General features: G+C 32.2%; 2 protein-coding genes across 3 annotated transcripts; one reads left to right on the top strand and one right to left on the bottom strand.

Annotated features, from left to right (window-relative positions):
• Positions 1–1,528: 1,528 nt before the first annotated feature.
• Positions 1,529–9,983, bottom strand: LOC130623852 (uncharacterized). 2 transcript variants are annotated; one of them, XM_057439380.1, is made up of 2 exons: positions 9,836–9,983; positions 1,529–2,975 (listed from the first exon to the last, which is right to left on the bottom strand). In XM_057439380.1, the coding sequence occupies exon 2, from the start codon at positions 2,938–2,940 to the stop codon at positions 2,605–2,607; it is 336 nt and encodes a 111-aa protein (XP_057295363.1). In that variant the 5' UTR covers positions 2,941–2,975; positions 9,836–9,983; the 3' UTR covers positions 1,529–2,604. The 2 variants fall into 2 exon arrangements, with proteins under 2 accessions (XP_057295363.1, XP_057295364.1); XM_057439381.1 differs by lacking the exon at positions 9,836–9,983 and adding an exon at positions 6,048–6,417.
• Positions 9,984–18,265: 8,282 nt separating this feature from the next.
• LOC130622930 (uncharacterized) lies at positions 18,266–20,763 on the top strand. The gene is made up of 2 exons (XM_057438389.1): positions 18,266–18,598; positions 19,067–20,763. Exons 1-2 carry the CDS (start codon positions 18,518–18,520, stop codon positions 20,165–20,167), a joined length of 1,182 nt encoding a protein of 393 aa, XP_057294372.1. The 5' UTR covers positions 18,266–18,517; the 3' UTR covers positions 20,168–20,763.
• Positions 20,764–20,778: the final 15 nt, after the last annotated feature.

Here is a 20,778-nt window from a genome sequence, read left to right as displayed (position 1 = left end):
CCAGTCAGTCTTAAAAATGTGAAAATAAATTCCACACTTTGTTTCTGACTTTCTTTATATTAATTTCTGCTGTCGAAATATTATAAAAAGCCTCGAATTGACAATCGAAGTGTGTTATTAATTGCATTGTTAACCAAGTTTCTAAGTAAACACAACATTTTCTGAATATCAAATGTCAATCAAATGTCCTTATATTCGGTAAACCATGCGGAAAACTGCTCGATGTGACGGGAACCTTAGGTCAGCATGTAGGTTTATGACAGTTGCCTTTTGAATCGAACGTCCCGTCGTGTTCTAATTAACTCTTAAGTGAGATATTTTTCATGTTAAGCAATGTTTCACGTAGTAAGGTCATATCTTTAATCGAATCATTAAAAGCATTTTCAAGGGGGCTACGAAACGGGTGCTGGTTTTCAACTTTAGTGGCTTACACGAAAGCTGAGCTAATTGCGGTGAAAAGGTTTGTGATCACTGAGGACAAAAACTACAACTTAAATCATCTTAAATATGATATTAAATCCTCAAATATAACTGAAAGCGACAGAAACGTTCCCTACGTATATTGGATATCCATGATTTATTTGATACAAGCAAGAACAAGGTACTTACCTTGCTTTCAACTCAAAGTTTTTAATATAATAAAATTCAAACCTTTTGAATTAGCTAGCTAGCTAGGAAAATTTTGAAGGATATATCCTTCAAAATTTTGCATAGAAATATAATGTACATAAAGCCAGTCTAAAGCAACAACAAGGACTTAAAATCTTGTTAGAGGCATTAATTCCCTTCTTAAAACTAGTAACATAGCATTTTTTAACAAATACAGCTCCTCGTGTTGTTTCTGTTCCCTCGCCAAAACAAACTTTCGATTTACTGATATTTAATATAATTTACAGACCGTAGCTTATCTTACCGCTAACAAAATACTGTAGGATTTTGTTTTTATTTTTCTAGAAAACAAAAAGAAAAAAGTAGAAAATTCATCATAATAATTAACTATTTATAAACAGGTTGTTTAGACGTCTTCTTCGGTTCTAAAGTTTGTATAATCTCTTGCACTTTGGCCTTTAGAGTGGCCCCTTTATTACACACCATTTTTTGAAAATTGCGGGTGTTAAGCTTATTAAAGCGTTTCGTAGCACCTTTAAAATTTAATCATCTTCAGTCTTATCGCGCCTAGGTTACCATGTTAAGTCTTAACCTGCCACTAGCTGGGCGGGTGGTCTTGTTTACCACTTTGTAGAAATCTAGTGACTTTTTGACATACAGTATTTCGAAATCGTTTTTTTAAAGTAGCCTAATTTCCTATAAGATCAAGTGCTCCCGGGGCGTCCCTGTCCAAATGTGCTTGGCGAGTCGACGTAGCGAAACTTGTGAATTACTTCTTTTAGCACGACTTTCCAGTAAAAGTGAGGGTTCAGGCGTATCGCCTTTCTTTAGAATAGTTTTTATTTAAAGTTTTTATTTAAAGTAGAATCACTTAGTATAACAACGAAATTATTTAGGAAGGGTCAAAAATAGGCCAGAATTCGTTTATATATTTATTTATTTTTTTTTTATTTATAATCATCCTCTAAAAAAAATTTTATTATAACTGAAACAAAACGATTAAACTTAAATATGTACAAAATTCGTAAAGTTAAATTTATAAATCCTGCAGCCATTATGGATTATTTGTTCAAGCAAAAAGAGATTTTGCGGACTCTTGGTTTTTAGGCGCCAAATTGCGTCACTTATTTTTCTTATTTTTTAGGTGACAAGTAAGCGGTTTTTGTTTTTATATTATTGGGAGGCTTTAGCAATACAGATAGGTTTAAGTGAAAAAAAGGTATGAGTGTATATATAGCATTCATAGGGTCCAAAGTTTAACTTAAATCTTACGCAATCCATAATGGCGCATGGTCTATTTAAACGATATTCTTAGAAACAAATCTTTGTTATTTACTAACTTTTAGGATGTTTTTTTTTATTTGTTTCTTTTTAACAAATTTAACAGTTCTTTTTTTTTAACCAAAGACTTCACCTGCTAAAGCTGGGTTACACAACATTTTAATTACATTTCCCTAAATCTTCTTTATATCGCTTAGTAAAATAAAAGTGTGGTGCAAAAAAATTAAACAAATATGAATAAAAATTTTGTTTGACTTGTTTCTTTGTTCTCTATGTGACAACATACAAAAAAAAGTTTGGATTTTTAAAAAATAAAATAAAACCTGAAACATGAAATCGTATTTGAAGATGAACAACCAAAACAGGAAAAAAATACCTTGTTCATAATAGATACACGTTTTATATATATATATAACTTAAATTTGAATTTACAAAATTAAAACAATTTTTCATTTTAAAAACCGTACAAAAATGTCGTTTTTAATCTATACCTGTTGGTCATGGCTATATGCCATCCACCATTTGTTTAGTGTTCTTTAAACTGACTTGAACCAAACAAGAAATGGGTATAATTCTAACTGATATTTTGCTAACAAGTTCCGAAATCGCAAATGAAAGTTTTGTGCTTCAGTTGTCATTTTGAGAAATCTTCACTGATGATTGAACGTGCTTGGGATTACACCTCGTTACTTTCCATCCTTGTGCTTAAATTTATTACCAGTCTGTGTCGTCGTCGTCAAAATAATCATGCTTTGTCAATAAGTCTTCTATCGAGAGAGTGAAGACAGGTCTTTTTGTTGCTTGTAACTCTTTCATGGCGTTATACACTTCTGTTTGCTTCTGACATTCCTCATCACAGCCACCCCATATAGCTACCGTCTTTTTCTTCGTTTGGATCTCCTCCTCAGTTGCTTTTAAACGTTTCTGAAAGTTGTTCACTGCTTTTGGTATGTCAGCTAATAACGGTTTTTGTGTCGTTGGTTTTGAATTCACACAATTTCCGAAAATATTAAACACAACCAACATCGCTGCTAACTGTTTTGCATGCATCTTGTCTGGCGATCAAAAGTATGAATTCCCTTGGTCTAAGAATATACATAAAAATATAAGTTCGCCCACGAAACCTTGTACAGCGGTACCTTCTCTTTATTGTAATTAATTAATATTATTATTTCTTGAACAAGGAAAAAGAAAGGACTCGTGGCTAACGCTGATTTTCAACGAGTATCTTTTATAAATCTGATAATATATCGGAACGTCTTTTTAAAGTCTCATTGAAACCTGCAGTGTTTTCTTTAAAGAATGAGAAATATATATAAATAAAAGATAGAGAAATATGTTGTAATTAGTATATACACACAAAGCATGCGTAGCACACAACCAAAATAATGGTATTCAAATACAATAATAGAGATAAAAGGTGTATTATTTTTATAAATGCAAAAGAGCGTATGAACGTTGAGTGAGTAAACAAGCTGCCCTGCCTGTGAGTTCTATTAAAGTCGAATATCTCAAATAATATTATTTCCTTCCTGCACCATATAATTAGATTATTATATTTCCAGACTAGTATATTATCTAACTTTTTACTCTACTTCCGTCGTATTAGTTAACTCACGTAATAATACGAGCAGTCATAATTCTAGAAGTTTGTTTGCTTGCGCTTCGGAAATATTCTTAATTATATTAAAGAAAAAAGCAGAGTCAGTATTAATTAAACTTTCACGTCAAATAGTACGCCCCTTTCACCCATTCACGTCAAATATCACGCCCCATCCTTGATATTCATCAAAAAATACGCACAAAGTACGTTAAAATCCCATCTCTATCTACAGTAACTATGGAATCCTGAGCATCAAGTAAAGAAAATAGTTTTTCGCCAGAGATATTTTTTTCTTTCTGCCATAGTTTTATTTGAATCAATAGTTCAAGCTGATTTACCTCTCTACCCGCCCTACATTTATACCTTCTTAAGACACTACATCGTCGCCACACATCCATTCAACGCTCATCACCGCACTCACACACAAACAAAAACAATAACAACAACAACAGAAACAACACAATAAAATAAAAATAATAAAAACAACAGCAACAACAACAACAACAAAATCAACAACAACAATAACAAAACAAAGCGAGGAAGATGAAGAAGCTACCTTAGGTCACTATGTAGTCTCATATATTCAACATCTAAACTCGTTGTAAAAAATATTTTTTATAAACTTGAATTGCGCAGCGAGAAAGAAAGAGATGTATTTTTATTGGTCCACAAATACCACGTGATGAGTCATCATTCTCAATAGAACTTTTTCAGTGTGGTCATAAAATAAAGCTCTGTATACACCGCCATTTTATATATTTAAATTTAATTTAACAAATATATGTTTGCCTTTTTAGAAACAGAGCGTAGATTTTCAAGTGCTTTTTGTATATGCGCGTTCATTGTAAAATTCCACAAAATTTTGAGCCTAAAATATTCCTAAAAGATTAGTATATGATAACAGTATAATATATCCTCGTCTCCAGGGCTTTTTTCTAAAAAAGTTTCGTTTAATATAACAAAACCCAGCAAGTCTTAGGGACAAGGTTGAGCATTTATTGATTAGCTAAACATGTCAGTAAAAAGATAAAAAAGTAAATAATTTGATTGAAAATATGAAGATGAAGAATGTTAATTGTGGCAAATTATTATTCATATATTAAAAATTTTAAAAAGCGGGTAATTTTGACATCGGTGGGTATTTTTTAAAAATTTATTCTTTTATAAAATTAGTGTATACATGTATTTGAATTGATCTGCGTTTTCAAAACATCATTCATTATTTACAACGTTTTTTTCTATATTTTGGATTTTTTTCATTTAATTAAATTTATATTGAGTTTTCTTCGTCAGCCGGTTAAATTTGTTTTTTAATATTTACACTTTGTTGTTAAAAACAAAAGTAGTTTTACTATAGTGGTAACTTTTTCAACATTAGCGCAGCTGTGCAAAAAGTTTTGAAATTTCAAAATGGTAGTCATTGTAGCGGTCTCTTAGAATTTGTATTGAAAACCGGTTCGGTACAACCTTTTGCTCGCTCCTTATTAGTTACCAGTCTCACTTTAAGGCATGGTCAGTGTGTGAGTAGTTATTACTGCAGAGATTATTTAAAAACGAATTTACTTATTTATTTATCGCAAACCAAAAATCATTGTTTCATCTACACATTCTTTACAATTAATCCACATACAAAAAATTTCCTGTAAGCTACACGCGTAACAACATTAAAATACACAAAAGCAATAAATTTTTATTTTTTTTTAGACACTTTATCCTATTTATTCTAGTACAAAATGAATATCCGCTTCTTAAAAATGTTGACCCCAAGCCCTGCGCTATTGCATCACCAAAAAACCCTGATAATGCATTAAAATCAACGATTTTATTTAGCCGTTGATGAAAATAATGTTTAATGTCGAATATACAATCCCGTTTCCAGGGTTTTGTAGCTTGGTTTTGGTTTTAAAAATATAAATAGTGTCGGGATTGTTTATCCTTTTGGTAAAAAAGCATAAGGCTCAATCCTGATTTTTTAATGTCTTAGTGGAAATATTAAACAATACGATCGTTTAAATCAACACATGACATCAAAATGGCGGCCATTAATACTCATTCACGTATTTTATGCTAGGTTTTTTTAGAAATTTTTGGGTAGTAAGACTGGATTTCAGCATTAAAAAGATTCTAAAGTTCCCTATTTAAGAACATACATACGTTTTTAACAAGAAATCAATTTATAAAACCCCAGCAAATCGATACCTTGCTCGTTACGCTGTATGTTAAACGTCATACACAACCAACCTGTACCCGGAATGGCTACACAAACACATCACTAGTTTGCATTCTGAGACCTTTTAATCTTAACTGTGCTAAGAATATGCTAGGAATATAACAGGAAAATCTTTATCAGAAAGTAAGAATATTCATGTTGAAAGGAAAAACTCTGTTCTTATGAAAAAAGCGTCTATCTATTTACGCTATTAAAACAAAATACAGTTGCGCTTGGCTTTAGCGAAGTCTATTAAATTTGTTTTTCGATTGAATCCTACTCTCTCACAAAGTGCCATTGTTTTAATCTCATAAAAAACATAATAACATCAGAAAACAACCTTACCCAAATGAAGTTGTACTTTGACTTTTTCTTAGAGAAAAACTGCGATGTTTTTTATACACACAAAACTCTCAGATTTTCGTCAATAGTTAGCTAACACATTCCACTATAATTAGTTAGATTGGTTTTCATTATAAAACGGTACGTGTCTTGATAATTCGATCCGTCATTTAAATTCAATTTTTGATTAGACCGATCTTCCTAAACCCATGCGTGTCGCTAAACCACCCTAGTCACCATTTCTCTTTTTTATACCAAAATAAGTAAATAGATGTAATTACATATGATTTTGTTCAACTGAAAATATCTCCCATTTTCATAACTTTATTTTTTGATAGATCACAGGAAGACGGTAAAAAATCTCTTTTCTCCAAAAAAACACTGCAATGCATTTTATCATATTATTTTATTAATAAAATTCTTTCAGCTCGAGCAATAAAAGCAATTGAATTGTCAATTAATAAAATTAATAAGATTTTAAAATATTTATACACCATTTGGAGAGTTATAATACTTTGTAACCGGCTACGTTTTTGAGTACGTGAAAAGGTGCATTCTTTTTGTTTACTGCGTTAACTTTTGTCGAAAACTGGGCATTTTGGGAGTGATATGAACCAATTATTCATCTCACTTTTATTTTTAATAAGTATTTTTGTCATCGCGATAGAACATAAATAATAAGCCTCGATGTTAGAAGAAACAGGAATGACGTCACTTTTAATCACTTAACGTGATTAAAAAAGAACTTTTCTCCACGTGTTCCCATAGTGATCAGAAAAGACATGACTGGGCGAAATGACTATTCTAATCGACCAGAAGGCGGTCACTTTCTGCTGGCACGTACAAGAATTTAGAGTGCTCAAAACACTCACGTAGCTAATCTTACATATCTGTATTTTTTTAGAAAATCGTTGCAAACATATATAAGTTCAAACAGAACCGCAATTGGCACTGGCAAATTTTAAACGCTTTTCTCCTGGTTTACATGTGCGGAAAAGTAGCGACTTTTCAGTTTGCTGTCTGCAGAGTACCTATCTTTTGACCCTTTCAGCCCTGTTTGAGAACTGACGAAAAACTTCCTTTTTCTCGTTAATTTCCTCCCATAATTGTAGCTTCATTAATTTATAATAATCAAATACAGTTAAAACAGATTTAAATAAAAATAACATAATAAAGTTGCCATACGAAATATTATTAGAACTTTCGTCGTACAACGAAACTAATTTTAGAAAATATTTTTGCTTGCTTGAGCTCTAAATACTTCAAAAAGTAAGCTAAAAAATACGCAGGTCTTTGCTTTTTGTTAATCAAGATTTATATTATTAATATTAAGCTCTGTCTAGCCTGTAAGCCAAAGGAATGTCTAAACTATATTTTCACATTGCAGGAATCTATCCGGCGTGTACCGTTGGGTAGATCCGGAATTTATAGCTAGAACGTCTGTCTGTTATATATGTTTTGCTACCAATCTGTGTCGTAATCTTTTAAAAGAAAAAAGATAGTGTATTCCAATGTCTTCATATTTTGTGTATTGATTGTCAAGCCTGCTGCGTTTTTTAATTGACATTTATTTTTTTATCTGGTTTCAGCTTTTAGTTTTTATATCCTTATTTTATATTCCTTTAATCTTTTTTGCATTCCTTATTAGTCATTTCGGTATTATTCAAACAGAAGGGCGTGTCATAATCGGAAACAAACGCTAAAAAGAATTACCTTTTAAAGTACATCAACAAACAGTAGTTACCATGAATATCACGTGATTTTTTACCACGTGACCTTCATTAGCAAATCAATGAAAGATATTTTTTATCAAGTACCCTTTATCAGCAAATCTATTGAAATATTAAGCCGAAATAACTGTTGGCCAAATTATTAAATTTGTAATAACGGAAATCGGTGTAATATGGCTTGCTTGAATTTTTTCAATGACGTAATATTTTTTGCACACAATGTAGGAGAGGGGGAATAGAGGCGACACAATGCTTCCCAAACCTCTAGTTAATAGGTGCTTGGAAAGAATCTAGTGGAGATAGGGTTAATAATAAGCTAAGTAATCATGTCGATCTTCCACCAGAAAGTAACAGGACGGATTTTTTTATTTTTTTTTATTTAAACTTTTCAAGTTAGGGTTGAATTTGTTAGTAGCTTATAGCATGTTTATAGTTGATGATATACAGATTGACTGTCATCTCTATCTTACCAATTAAAATGAGTATAATCCAGTAGGAAGACGATAACCAGTAACTGTCCGATTCGTGATTAAATGCTTTCAATCGAATATAACTGCTTCTCATTTCTATTAAAAAAATCGACCGCTAATGATCCCGTGTCTTACTTGCTTAATTAGATACGAAGATTAAAGTTGTTTTGGTAAAAGTTCAGAGTGTGGCCACGCGTTGATAGCATAGCAATGTCTGTTATGTTTCTTTAATTTACTTGTAAATTTAAATCCTGTCTTTCTTACTGTAAGAGAGAATTAAAAATTGATTAATTTATGATTGATAATAGAAAGCGTTGTATCTAGAGCAAAATATTCAATTCGATGTATTTGCAAAAAATGAAATTTCTCAAGCTAAGGTGCTCCCTATATTTTTACCAAACGTAACTAAAATATTGCATAGTGTTCGCCACAGCATCATCGTGTAAACAGGCCTTTATTTTTTATACGTTTATTCCTCTTTATTCAATGAGGATGTAACAGGTTTTGCATACAACTGTCAACTTTTGAAAACCTCCTCCATAGCAGGAAAATTTGTTTCCAATTCTATATTGAATTCTAATAATTAGATTCTTTTGATAATAATAATGTTATGAGAAGACGGAAAAAATCGGTTTGTTTTACTTTCTTAAATCAGATTTTTTCACGCATAGAAAGCATCTTGAGAATTAAGTTAGAAGCAATCAACCTCATCCCCAGGGCTCTTTTATGTATTTGATATTCTAACTGGACGGCTGCGAGGTTGAGTCACAATCGCCTTTACAACTGATTTTTTTTAAGCAAAAAAAAAAAAAAAAAAAAAACAGGAAGAAAATGGATTTATTTTAATCTAATAATTAAAAAAAAAATCTTTTTTTAAAAAATCATCTTATCATATTATTTTTTAGCAACAAGGAAAAAAATTGACTTTATTTCAACGCGTACTTTGTTTATACTTCAGCTTACAAAGTTGTGTTTTTAAACAAAAGAGTGTACTTGTGAGAACTATCTTTGAAATTTGCTTCTCTGTCTACATATATTTTGGCGGAGATTGTAGTTTCGTAAACGCTTATGCTCTCCAGTTGTTCAAATACAACACATTTAAATACAATTTAAGTTTTATAAAATGACGAATCAAGTTTAATTCTTCTCATACATCTTGAAGTTTAAAAAAAATTTAAATTGGAGAGAGTGGGAACATATACCGCATTTCATAAGCTCTTTTTCAGTTATTGTCTACGTGGGTTCACAACAGTCCCATAAACTAGCCGTATTTTTGTTTCTACAGGAAGAGATTTTTGATCAGATCTCTAGTAAACAACGCCCTCAATTTAGAGTTAAAGGTAGGTTTTAAAAGTCAAGAAATATCTTGTAAGTAAAATTTCATTTCGTAAACTTAGGTCGAATTTTGATGACATTTGACAGTTGTGGACCCTCTTTCCTAATCGGGAGATCTTGCGAAATGAAACCAAACTCGCGTGAATAAGTAAAGAATAAACAAACAAACAAACAAACAAATAGACAAACAAAATTAAAAAATGTAGCAAAATACAAGTCATTATAAAAAAACAAAACAAGTAAAAAATATGACTACCTTCACTTTGACAGAGCGAAATGTTTTGATTTTTTGTGTTATAGTTCTTTGAAATTTCGAGAATGAATAAGTGTCGTTTTTTGCTATGAATACTTTATTCCTCATTTGAATCTTGAAATTTTGATTATAATTTTTGATATCTATTCAATAGAAACCGATTTAATTTTTTTTCAATTTATTAACGACTATTTTAACAATTATTATTTTTTCTGTATGGTTTTGTCACGTGATAAATTTATAGTAGTCATAGAGATACTTTTGATAAAAACAACAACAAATGCATAAAAATTTAAAATGAGTTAATCTTTATTTTCTTTCCAACGGCGTGTCATTTTTAACGATTTCTGTTAAGCTATTTACGATAAAATCTTCTTTTACTCTAAAATAATTTTAAAAATTATTTAAGAATAGTTGTTCGCTGTGGAGAATTCACGCGAATTTGTCTGTCACAACAAAGTCTATAAAAAACACATTGATTTTCGTGAGTTGACTTAATTTCCAGCAATTTTTTAACGTTCAAATACAAATTATCATCGACACTAACCAGAAAGCAATTTTTTGTTGAAAAAAGAATTAGTTTCAACAACTTTTTGGATATTTTAAGGAAAAGCCCACTGTGGCCATATTTAGCTTGGTTAACTCATATGAAAAAAATAAATTTGTCAATTTTCTTATTTAATGACATTTTTTTATTACAGAACACTGAGCGAAGCTCTTGATGCATAACTTAATCTAATACGACAAAAAATAATTTTAATGTCAAATTGTACCGTGAAATTACACGTCAGACGTCAAACAGGTTGACACGGATAGACCGGGACCAAGAAAAGAAAAAGAAATTATCATTATTTTCGTTCCCGGAGCTTCTTTTCTTCTACTTTTCAGGTCAATGACATAAAGAAAAAAAATCTTGGGACGACGTTGTATTTTTATTTTTTATTTTGCTGACGTAAATAACTGAAACACCTTTTTTTTCTTAAATTTTGAACTAATACATGTTTGATAAATTAAATTTTTTCTTGCCACCGTATATATAAACTGTTTTTGGTGTAACATTTTAATTTTTTATGTGGACTGAGAAAGGCGTGAACGTTTATTAGCAGGAAAAGTATAGCTGCATGGTTAACGACAGAGTTCGAAATTGTTTTCCCGCGAAATTACTAGGGTGTTAGGGCGGGAAAAGCCAGCAAAAATGCAGTTGGTAATCAGTACATTGGAATTCATCTGTAGAAAAGACGGCCCTCAAGATTCAGATATTTGACTAAATATTTAAACGAGCGATGATCTTATTTAAACTAGATTGAATTTTTATTGATAAATAATCTTCGCTATTTATTGTCAAAAAAAAAAGTAGCGGAAAAATTATAACTCGTAACATATAAAATCGTAATACCGTTTACTTATTTCACAATGTAGAAGAGCATAGAATAATCTGCCATGCATGGCACTTTCTGATTTCACTTAGTTTTGCGTCTAAAAAGTTGCGTAACAAAAAGATAAAACGACATCTTAAATCCTATACTCAGGTATTAAGACATCTTATCTTTGTAGGGTGCGCCACAAACCATATAAGTAGCATTATTAGTTTAGAAAATTTGTAAAGGAATTTTATACAAAGACAGAATCTTTTTATCTTGTTACTCACATGTTGTGGAATTTAAAGAGCATCTGCTAATAGGATAAATCATTAATTACTTCATTAAAAGAAGACCGTTACATTTGATTGATATTTATCAGGTTAGGTCACTCACTTATGTTTTAAGATGGCACTAAACGTCTTATCGACGCCAGTTTAACGTTGTTGCATAGTGCACAACACACTTTTTTATACTTTATCGGTACTCAAGAATTAAGAATAAATTATCCTTAGGCTGGTTTTCTATAGAAGGAGAAAATTACTTATTATTATCAAACAGTTTATTTTTTATTTTGATCTGAATGAATGAAACATTAAATTCATCGGCTTCTTAAGTTTTAACAGAGAGCTTTCTCAACTCGATTTTATGACGGACTGTGTACCCGAATCGATATAGGATTTCCAATCGATCAGGAAATAGTCGAGCCTCGAAATTGACGGCTGGTCCATTGCGGTTAGGATTTTAGGACAAAAACTACGTTTAACTTATATGCTTAATTGATCAGGTCCAAATATCAATAGAGCGCGAAATATAAACAATACTAAAAAGAGGAAACAACTTCACATCTTTTTACAAAAATAGAAAAAAATGTCAACGCCTTTTTTCTTATTTGCTTCGAGAAGGCCTGTATATTTTCTTAGAACCAATTATAAAGTAAAAACTTGAAATATAATCAGTACAAAAAAGTAGGGTTATTTTTTTATGTTTCATTCGAAAGCAAATCCTCTATCTTGTGGAATTTGATAAATCATTCTTTAGAAAAATACCGAGGACGGACTGCGAATGCTGGTAACTATGGAAAAAAAACTTGCAGTCCATCTTTTGTTCGTTAGCGAACACCTATGTAAAAATATAGTAAGAATAATTTCAACCTGAAAGTAAATAAAAATTTAAGACTATTTTGACCTGCTCTGGCATTTATTATTCTTATAAAAAACAGCGTCGCTAATTTGAGACTTTCAAGTGAGGACGAACTTTCAGGAACTACTCTTCCGAAAAAACGAAGAATATACAAGAATGCTACACAAATAGATTTTGAGAAAAATTAATGTTTAAATAGAGTATAAATTTATTATATATTTTTACTTCTAAAATTCTGATGTCTATGAAAAAGTTATAACAAATAATTCTAAAAATTCACATAATAAATTTTTTATTTCAATAATGGCTTGACCAAAACAGTAAGTATGGCGCCACATAAAGCCTTACTAATTGTCAATATTTTCATTTCCACAGTTCGATCTGATATTTGGTAAGTTAAATTAAAATTTTACAAAAATCTGAAATATAGATTACGCTTTTATTGAACGTTTTTATTTTGCACGAACTTTTGCACGAAACAAGTGTTACAAGGTGATAGCAACTATTTTGATAATTTACAACTCTCTTGTCTGTAAATTTACAAAAGAGTTCTTCAAAACTTTGCGTAGTAAGAATTCAGTTTGTCATTCTTATAAACGAAAATTTTGACAAACCAACAATTTAAATTTTAAAAAGGAATTCCGAATCTATCAATTTCTGAGAAACTAGTTAATAATTCTTTTTTTTTACTGTTCGAAACTGAAAATTAAGCAGTTGACGCCAACAAACACAACATTTGTCGAATGAAAGCAAAACTTTTGCTAACCATACGCCAGAAGAATTTATAGAGAGCTATGCCAACACACTAGCGGCATATAAAAAGTATTCAGCTTTGTACACCATTGTGATCAATTAAGTATTCCCTTATGTAGATTGCAAAGTATTATTATAAAACAAAGAGAAAGAAGCAAGCTTGCCAATAAACTATAAGAAAAATCGATAAAGGATTGATACAAAAATACCTTCCTGAGTTACAGAGGCAGTTAATATTATTTGATCCGCAACCACGGCCGTTCAACTATAAAAAAATCTAACAAACCCTGGGGACGAAGTTGGTTGATAGGTGATACAGTAATTGCTTAACATGGAACTGTGCCGTCGAATTAGCTATTATTTTTTAAATTCTTGGATGATCAAGACAAAAACATTAGAGTTTTTAAATTTGACTCATACAGGCACGCAATAACACAAAATATCGGCTCGTCATCAAGAGCGTTAAGCCAATCAGAATGCCTAAAAACCCGTCATAGTAACCGATTACCCCGTGCTGTACCAAAAATATCTTATCAGATCATAATTGTCTTAGCGTAAATCTCGATATATTTCTTTTCTGACAATATTTGAGCTGCTGCAATAGGTGCTCTATTGATTGACTTGTATTAGAAAATCTGTTTTGAATAGGACCCGCCCAGTTGGAAATCTGACGCCTGAAAAGGTCCGTATATTGTTTTCAACATAAAAAGTGTCATCACCGTCGCAAATATTTGTTACTACATTTAAAAATGAAATGAAATATTACAAAATCTTGCTCCTACTGTCCTATTACCTACCACCAAGCTTTGTTCTAAATTGGACAGCTTATAACTATGTGATCTGCCGCAATAAATACATACATACATATCAGATTAATAATATTAAGCCTCTAACCACTATAAGACATACTACCTTATATTAATGGAAGTTCTACAGATAAGAGGGAGAATTTGATGCAGGGATCATGACCGCAGAACAAAAAATGAAAAGCATCTTCAACATATCTTTTGCTTTGCAACACATTGCTTAAATCTTATGCGATAAGTGGTTGCAACCAAACTCCATGCTGTACTAGTATTGTTGAGAGGCTTTGGTCCCTAAATAAGATTCTAAAAGCTTTAGTAAATTTGGGTATTCTTAAGTAAATAAGTATTTATTTATTTGTCCTAATAGACTGGAGACCATTCCGATAGGATAATACCTAATAGGTAGTAATGACCATCAAACCAAGTTACAACTTTGAAAAATATTATAATTACAAACTTTATATACTCATAAATAACGATCGATATATGCAACAATAAATGGACTAAATGTTAAAACTACTATATGATGAAAAATATTTAAACTTGACCAGATACTTTAGATGACTTAACGACAGCGTAGATATATTAACGTCTGAAAACTGTTGAAGAAGATTCCAGAAGATGACTGATTGATACTGGAAAGAATTTTTCCCAAATGTGACTGTTTTTGCTCTAAGTAAACGTATTGAGTCCGGATTAGCACGATTATTTGGACGATTGCAAGCATTAAATGTAATTATAAAATTATTTAGAAGAGTAAGAGGCAGTTTGTTATTGATTAACTTGAAAAATAATATTGCACATCTTGACATAATCAAAAAAAGACAGAATTTTAAGATTCAGAAACAGAGGAGCAGAATAAGAATTAAAGTCGGAAAAGGTTATTACGCGCATAGCTTTTTTTGCAGATTTAAAACTCGTTCGGATTTATAAGAGAAGTTCTGACCCCAGGCTTGGCAAGCGTAAGACAAATGTGAGTGAAGGGCGAAGTATAGAGACACTAGTATAGATGGAGAAACATAATGCCTGAGTTTGCACAGTGCACGTATATAAACTGAAATGCATATGAAATCACTAGAATTCTTTGTCATACATTCTTACACCAAAAAAAAGATCCCAACAAATGGTGAAAGAATTGTTAGATTTGAGATGGGCATGTTTTCAAAAGAGAAGGGAGATTTACGTTGCATCGAACAAGTGAAGTGCGTGAAATGTATTACAAAATTAAAAATTTTTTGCGCGAAAATAATTACACGCAAAAAATATATACTATTTTTCCAAGAAACAAAAGTGGTGTGGAAAAGTCTAAGAAAAAAAATGTTAGAAGTTGCAAGTCACATGAATGGTTTACCTGGACTACGATTTTTAAAGTGAAAGGCGATCCAAGCTCGTTAGTGGAAAAATGGAAAAGTTGGGTCAATTCTATAGACATTGCGGTGAGCATTCGAGATGATAAAAGATACACTTTCTTGGTGAAAACAGCAGCTATATGATGATATAAAAGTGATAGAATCTGATAACCACCACTTTAAACATGCAATTGAGAAGTTTCACGGACTTTTTAGTTACAGAAAGATTTGTTTAATTCAGCAACACAAAGGAGGGGGTGAAATTTGATGCGGTTAAAAATGATATGATTCGCCACCATATTGTATAAATCTGTGCGTTTGCGACAGAAGTTGCTCCAGGAAACCAGCCTTGATCTAGATAAACTGCTTGAAATAGTTAGAATGCTTGAACAATCTACGAGTCAGGCTGAGAAGATGGGAAAGAAGAATAGTGAGGAAAAAAAGAGGAAGAGGAAATTATAGAGGAAGTAGTAGTAGAGGGAGAAGAGCTGATCATTTTGTGAGAGCTGATTTGAACGAAAAGAGAGGTGGCTGATTGAGGTGTAGCAGTTAAGGGCATTACTTAAAGGATGCCTGCAAGAAAGACAATGGCATAGGCTGGTTATTGATATCCGGAGAGCAAATTAGGCTATTAATTAGGGAGAGACACTCAGTACCCACATTAGAACAACTTAAGCAGGAAACGAGGGGTTTTTCTGTTTTTATCGAAGCTTGATATCAAAATGGTTTACCATCAGTTAAAGTAGCGTAAAAATTCTCTTTCTATTAGCACATTTAGTACTTCTATCGGTCTTGGGCGATTTGTAAAAGATTCATTGAGTATCACGTCTGCATCTGAATGCTATCAATATGTACTAGAACAGAAAGTCTTAAGGAACGTAAGGACGCCGTCCCTAATAAAATTAGCCTTTAGGAATCAAATTAAACAGAAAGAAAGAAACACCTCCTTTTTTTGGTATTTCATTACCAAAGGAAGGTGCAATGGTAGAACCGGTCAAAGTTAAAACAATTAATGAGACAAAGGAAGTACAGAATTTTTTAGAACTACGCTCATTTACGGAATTAACTTATATTTTTAGTTTTTTTCAAAAATGTTGCTGACGTTGTAGAACTGTTAAGAACGTTGCTCCATAACAAGGGAGCATACACTCGGACAAAAGAACAGTACCGTGCATCTAACCATCTAAGAGAAGTATTGAAATCAGACACAGTGACAGCTTTTGTGTCACCCACGGCAGAAACAAGATAGTGGATGCATTACCATGTTTGGTTGGAGCTATGTTACAGCAACAACATACAAGGTGGTTGAGTATGCAAGTAATTGACAGATGTTGACAGACAAAAACATATGTTGAAAGCAGATATAGTCTCAGATAAAAAAAAGAGAGTTTAGCAATACCTTGGAATTGTGAGCGATTGTACCAATATTTTATTGGAACAGAGTTTAAGATCACCAGCCTTTACTACACATTTGGTCATTAAAATAGAAACCATCTGATCGAAAGATGGGTATAAAAAATGCAAACATTCAAGTTCGGAAGCCAGGTGCTCAAAATCTATCAGATGTGCTTTTAAGAATTGCACAAAAAAATAAAATTGAAAAAACTGGATGCTTGTGGAGAGCATGTTAACTTTGTTATCAAGAATGCGAGAACAGTGATTTATCAGAATTAAAGAAAACAGTAAGAGAAAGATTCTGTATTATATCCTTACAGAAAAGTAGTGAGAGTAGAGCTGTACATTCGCGGAAAAATCTTCTGAAAGGAAATCATGTAGTAATCACAAAATCTCTTCAAAACAAAATGTTGAAAATAGTTCGTAAAAATCATATGGGAATCTGTAGAGTGAAACAAACGCTAAGAATCAAAGTGTGGTGGCCAACCAACAATAAAGATGTTGAAACTGTTATCAGCACAGGCATACCATGCTAGTTGGTGACTGACAAAACGCAATGCTAAACAATGCAACCAACCACCGCGCCTGAGAAAATATAGTGATTTGTACACTATGAGCCTTTAGGATCAATTCCAACGGAGGAGAGTATATTAAATGTCATCGATGCATAGCTACTCTCGTTATTACGAATGTAAGATAGTAAAAAGCGCAACATTGCCTAAAATAATCACAACAATGTTTGAAACAACTGCACGTCACGGCATACCATTAATTCTGAGAAACGATAATGGCCCAAACTTTGTTACAGAAGAAAGTAGAAAAGTGTTGTAAAACAAACAAATTTTCTTCACCAGCAGAGGGTCGACATCATAAGAATGCCAAAAATAAAGATTCTCGCAACAAAAGGAAACTGGAGGAAGACTACAACTAAATAATTGGAAATTAAGCCAACCGACATTGAAATAAGGGATAAGGTGTTTTTGAATTAGAGAAATGAAAACAAAAACTTGTACGACATATGGAAAAAAAGTATGCGGTTGCTGACGTAAAAGGCTCAGGTTTTGTGATTAGGGGGACGATGGGAGTGAATCCCGATTTTTGTACTAAAGTTTTTTTTTAACCTCATTTGGCCGACAAATTTCTAGTTTCGCCTTGTGTATTACGCCATTTTTGTACGAGAAATCCTGCATCGGTTACCCACTAGGTGTTCCATCCTTAGAAAAAACTTTTCGCTCAAGCCACACACGTGACTCTTGAGAAACGTACGGCTAATTACGCGATTAAAATCACACATGTTAATCAGTTATGTGGGTTGGTGTCGAACGGAAGAAGTCATGTTGCCTAGCAACTGATAACTATGGCAAATAAGATTGTTCAATTTTGCTATCGCATTCTAATGATATCTTCTATTAATTAGCGCAAAAATGTGTAAACAATATGTGCACAATATTTTTTAAACCTGCGTTGGTTGTAGTCCCTTTTATAATTTATTAGCAGTTGCTAATATAATTAAGTACGATTTCTTTTGATTATTTCTTCAGCGACTTTCTCCAAGGTGTTTGATACCTCAGATGTTTAGCAACCACAAAATGGCGTTCATTTTGTGTATAAAACCATTTAAAAAAGATAATACAACATTAACGTAGCTAATAGAAAAGATAAAAGATTGACTTATAAACCGATATAATAGGTTTTATAGCAAGTTCATCTATTAGTAATCTTAAGAGAGATGAGTAGAATAAAAAACGTTAATAATCACATAAGACCTAAGGAGAGAAGGTTAATTAATCAATTAGCAAGCCTGATTAGAAAAGAAAATATTAAAGAAAAATATATTGCACGTTAAAACTGATATTTGTGTGTTAGAATTTTTATTTGGTAATGACAGAAGGAATAAAGCTTGTTGAAGATAATCACATGGAACGGTTTGAGAAAGCAATGAAGAAACTAAAAGACGAATTGGTAAGAAGGTTTTCTTATTTCATTGCTTTCTTTCACAAGCAATAACTTGAAGCATCTTTAATAATTCCTAAACTTTGTAGTTATAAATCTGGAAAAAAAGTTGTACCAGATTGGTAGGATATATTGTGATGTTTAAAAACATTCCAAAGATCATAATAAATTCTGAAGTCTGCCCTATTTTTATTAGAAAGAGGGGAGAGGAGAGGGGGAAAGAGGGAGGGGAGGGGAGAGGAGAGAGGGGAGAGGGAAAGAGGGGGAGAGGGTGTAGAGGGGGCAGAGGTAGTGTCAGTTGAGGAGGAAGTAAAACACGCATAAATATTATAGTGTTGAACTACATGAGAACTGCTATGAAAATTAACTTACTAACCGTCATTTACACAAAATCACCGAAAAAATTGATGCATTTTTATGGAGCTGTAGCGTTTATGCGAAAAATAAAATCAGATAAAATTTTTCATTTCATTGTAGAGAAACCTCCAAAAAGTTGATCAAGAATTGCTAAGTCGTTTTCTGGATATCAATGAAAACATTCATCGCTTAAAGGCGGAAACAACCTTGGAATGGCAAATAAAGCGTGAAAGAGAAGCATTTCGTGATCAGGTACATGAGGACAGCTTTCTACGCATGAAAAAACAAAATGAAAGCGTAAAAGATACAGAACATACAGAGCATATAGGTACTGGAAAATTTATGGTTTTTGACAATGAGAAGTTAAATCAGTCACGCGGAGTTTTACTTGCAAAGACAAGAAAACTAAGAGAGGAGAAACTTGCGAAAGATGGTGGTAGAAAGACATCAGTTAAGCAAGCAAGTACACCTCACTCTCCATCTTATTTTACATTACATGAACATGCTAGTGATAACACATATGAAACAAAAACACCGCGTAGAAGACACAACAACAATGATAGGCCCAATGTGTATGATGAAGACTACTGGAAATCTCGTTTAGGCAATTACGCCGAACGGTTTAATGACAAAAGTAAAGTTGAGCCTTCACCATCAACCATATCACGCCCACTCACACCACAAGCGAAAAACAGCCTATTACCTGAACAATTATATAGTAACTTGCCCGTAAGAAACCAACGCACAAATTCAAAGCGTAGAGTTCGATTCGCGTTAGAAAATATTGACGAATTAAATGAAGAAGGGTGCGATCATAACAATAATTTTATCGACAATAAAGATCAACATGCCAATAAAAAGGAGGAGAGTGATAAAAGCACAACAAATGGAAATATGAAATCATGCTTAAAAAAGTTCAAGGTGAAAAATCCGTATTTAAGTTGGGGAACACTTAATCACTCTTCATCCAATCAAAGGAAGTCAAGGTCCTACGATGATCTTCTTCTAAATAATCCCGCGCTTCTTCGCAGAATTTCCAATGAAATAGAGACAACCATTTCATGGAGTACCAACGAACCAGTTCTCCGTCGCAGCGCTTCTTTTAATGTCAACCACACAGGGAGGGATGATTTTAGAAGACATAGTTATAACGAAGAAATATCACATTACACAGATTACGATGATTTTCCAAGGTCCCAAAGTTTAGTATCGTTGGTTTGAACTAAAGTTCACTTGTTCGCAAACCTTGTTTCCAGTGCCTTTTGTCTCGAAATGGTCCAGCGTGCCTAGATTCTAGATTGCTTACTTGTAGCATTTTTTCATTTTCCTTTTCCTGTTTTTAAGTTTAAGTTTGATCTGGTAGGGTCTGCTTGTTGATTTCTATGTCACTTAACTTTCTGACCGGTTCAAATAAATATTAAAAAAATACTTTTCTTTTTACCCTAATGAGTGCAATATTCATTTGCATAAAGAAAAAAATCAAACGCTGATATATACTTGTATGAGATTTACAAAAAATGGTTTCTTTTAAAAATATTTAATAACATATTTGCGCCATTTGGCAAAATATATATCCGCGAAACGTATTTTTTTTAACCCACGAAAAAAATGAAACCGTCCCCATCTCGAACAAGAATTCTGCTCCACCTAAGTTTGGGACGAAAAGTCAATCAGACTTCAGATATTCTAAATAAAATGTAGTGGAATTTGCTAATTATGCGTTTAATATTTTTTACTAATTATGCGCATATTTTTATTTTTGCAAAAATTTTAGACGCTAGGTTGCAAATTATAGATTTCATGAAAAAAATTGAATAAACACACAAAAATAT

Source organism: Hydractinia symbiolongicarpus, chromosome 13 (genome assembly GCF_029227915.1).
Source record: "Hydractinia symbiolongicarpus strain clone_291-10 chromosome 13, HSymV2.1, whole genome shotgun sequence".
Classification (NCBI taxonomy): Eukaryota; Metazoa; Cnidaria; class Hydrozoa; order Anthoathecata; family Hydractiniidae; genus Hydractinia; species Hydractinia symbiolongicarpus.
This window is presented reverse-complemented; position numbering and strand designations above follow the sequence as displayed.

Excerpts from the sequence above, each read along its gene's own strand:
- LOC130622930 (XM_057438389.1), top strand. The coding sequence starts at position 18,518 with ATGACAGAAGGAATAAAGCTTGTTGAAGATAATCACATGGAACGGTTT. Across the intron at positions 18,599-19,066 it reads AGAAACTAAAAGACGAATTG|AGAAACCTCCAAAAAGTTGA; the intron begins GTAAGAAGGTTT and ends ATTTCATTGTAG.
- LOC130623852 (XM_057439380.1), bottom strand. The coding sequence starts at position 2,940 with ATGCATGCAAAACAGTTAGCAGCGATGTTGGTTGTGTTTAATATTTTC.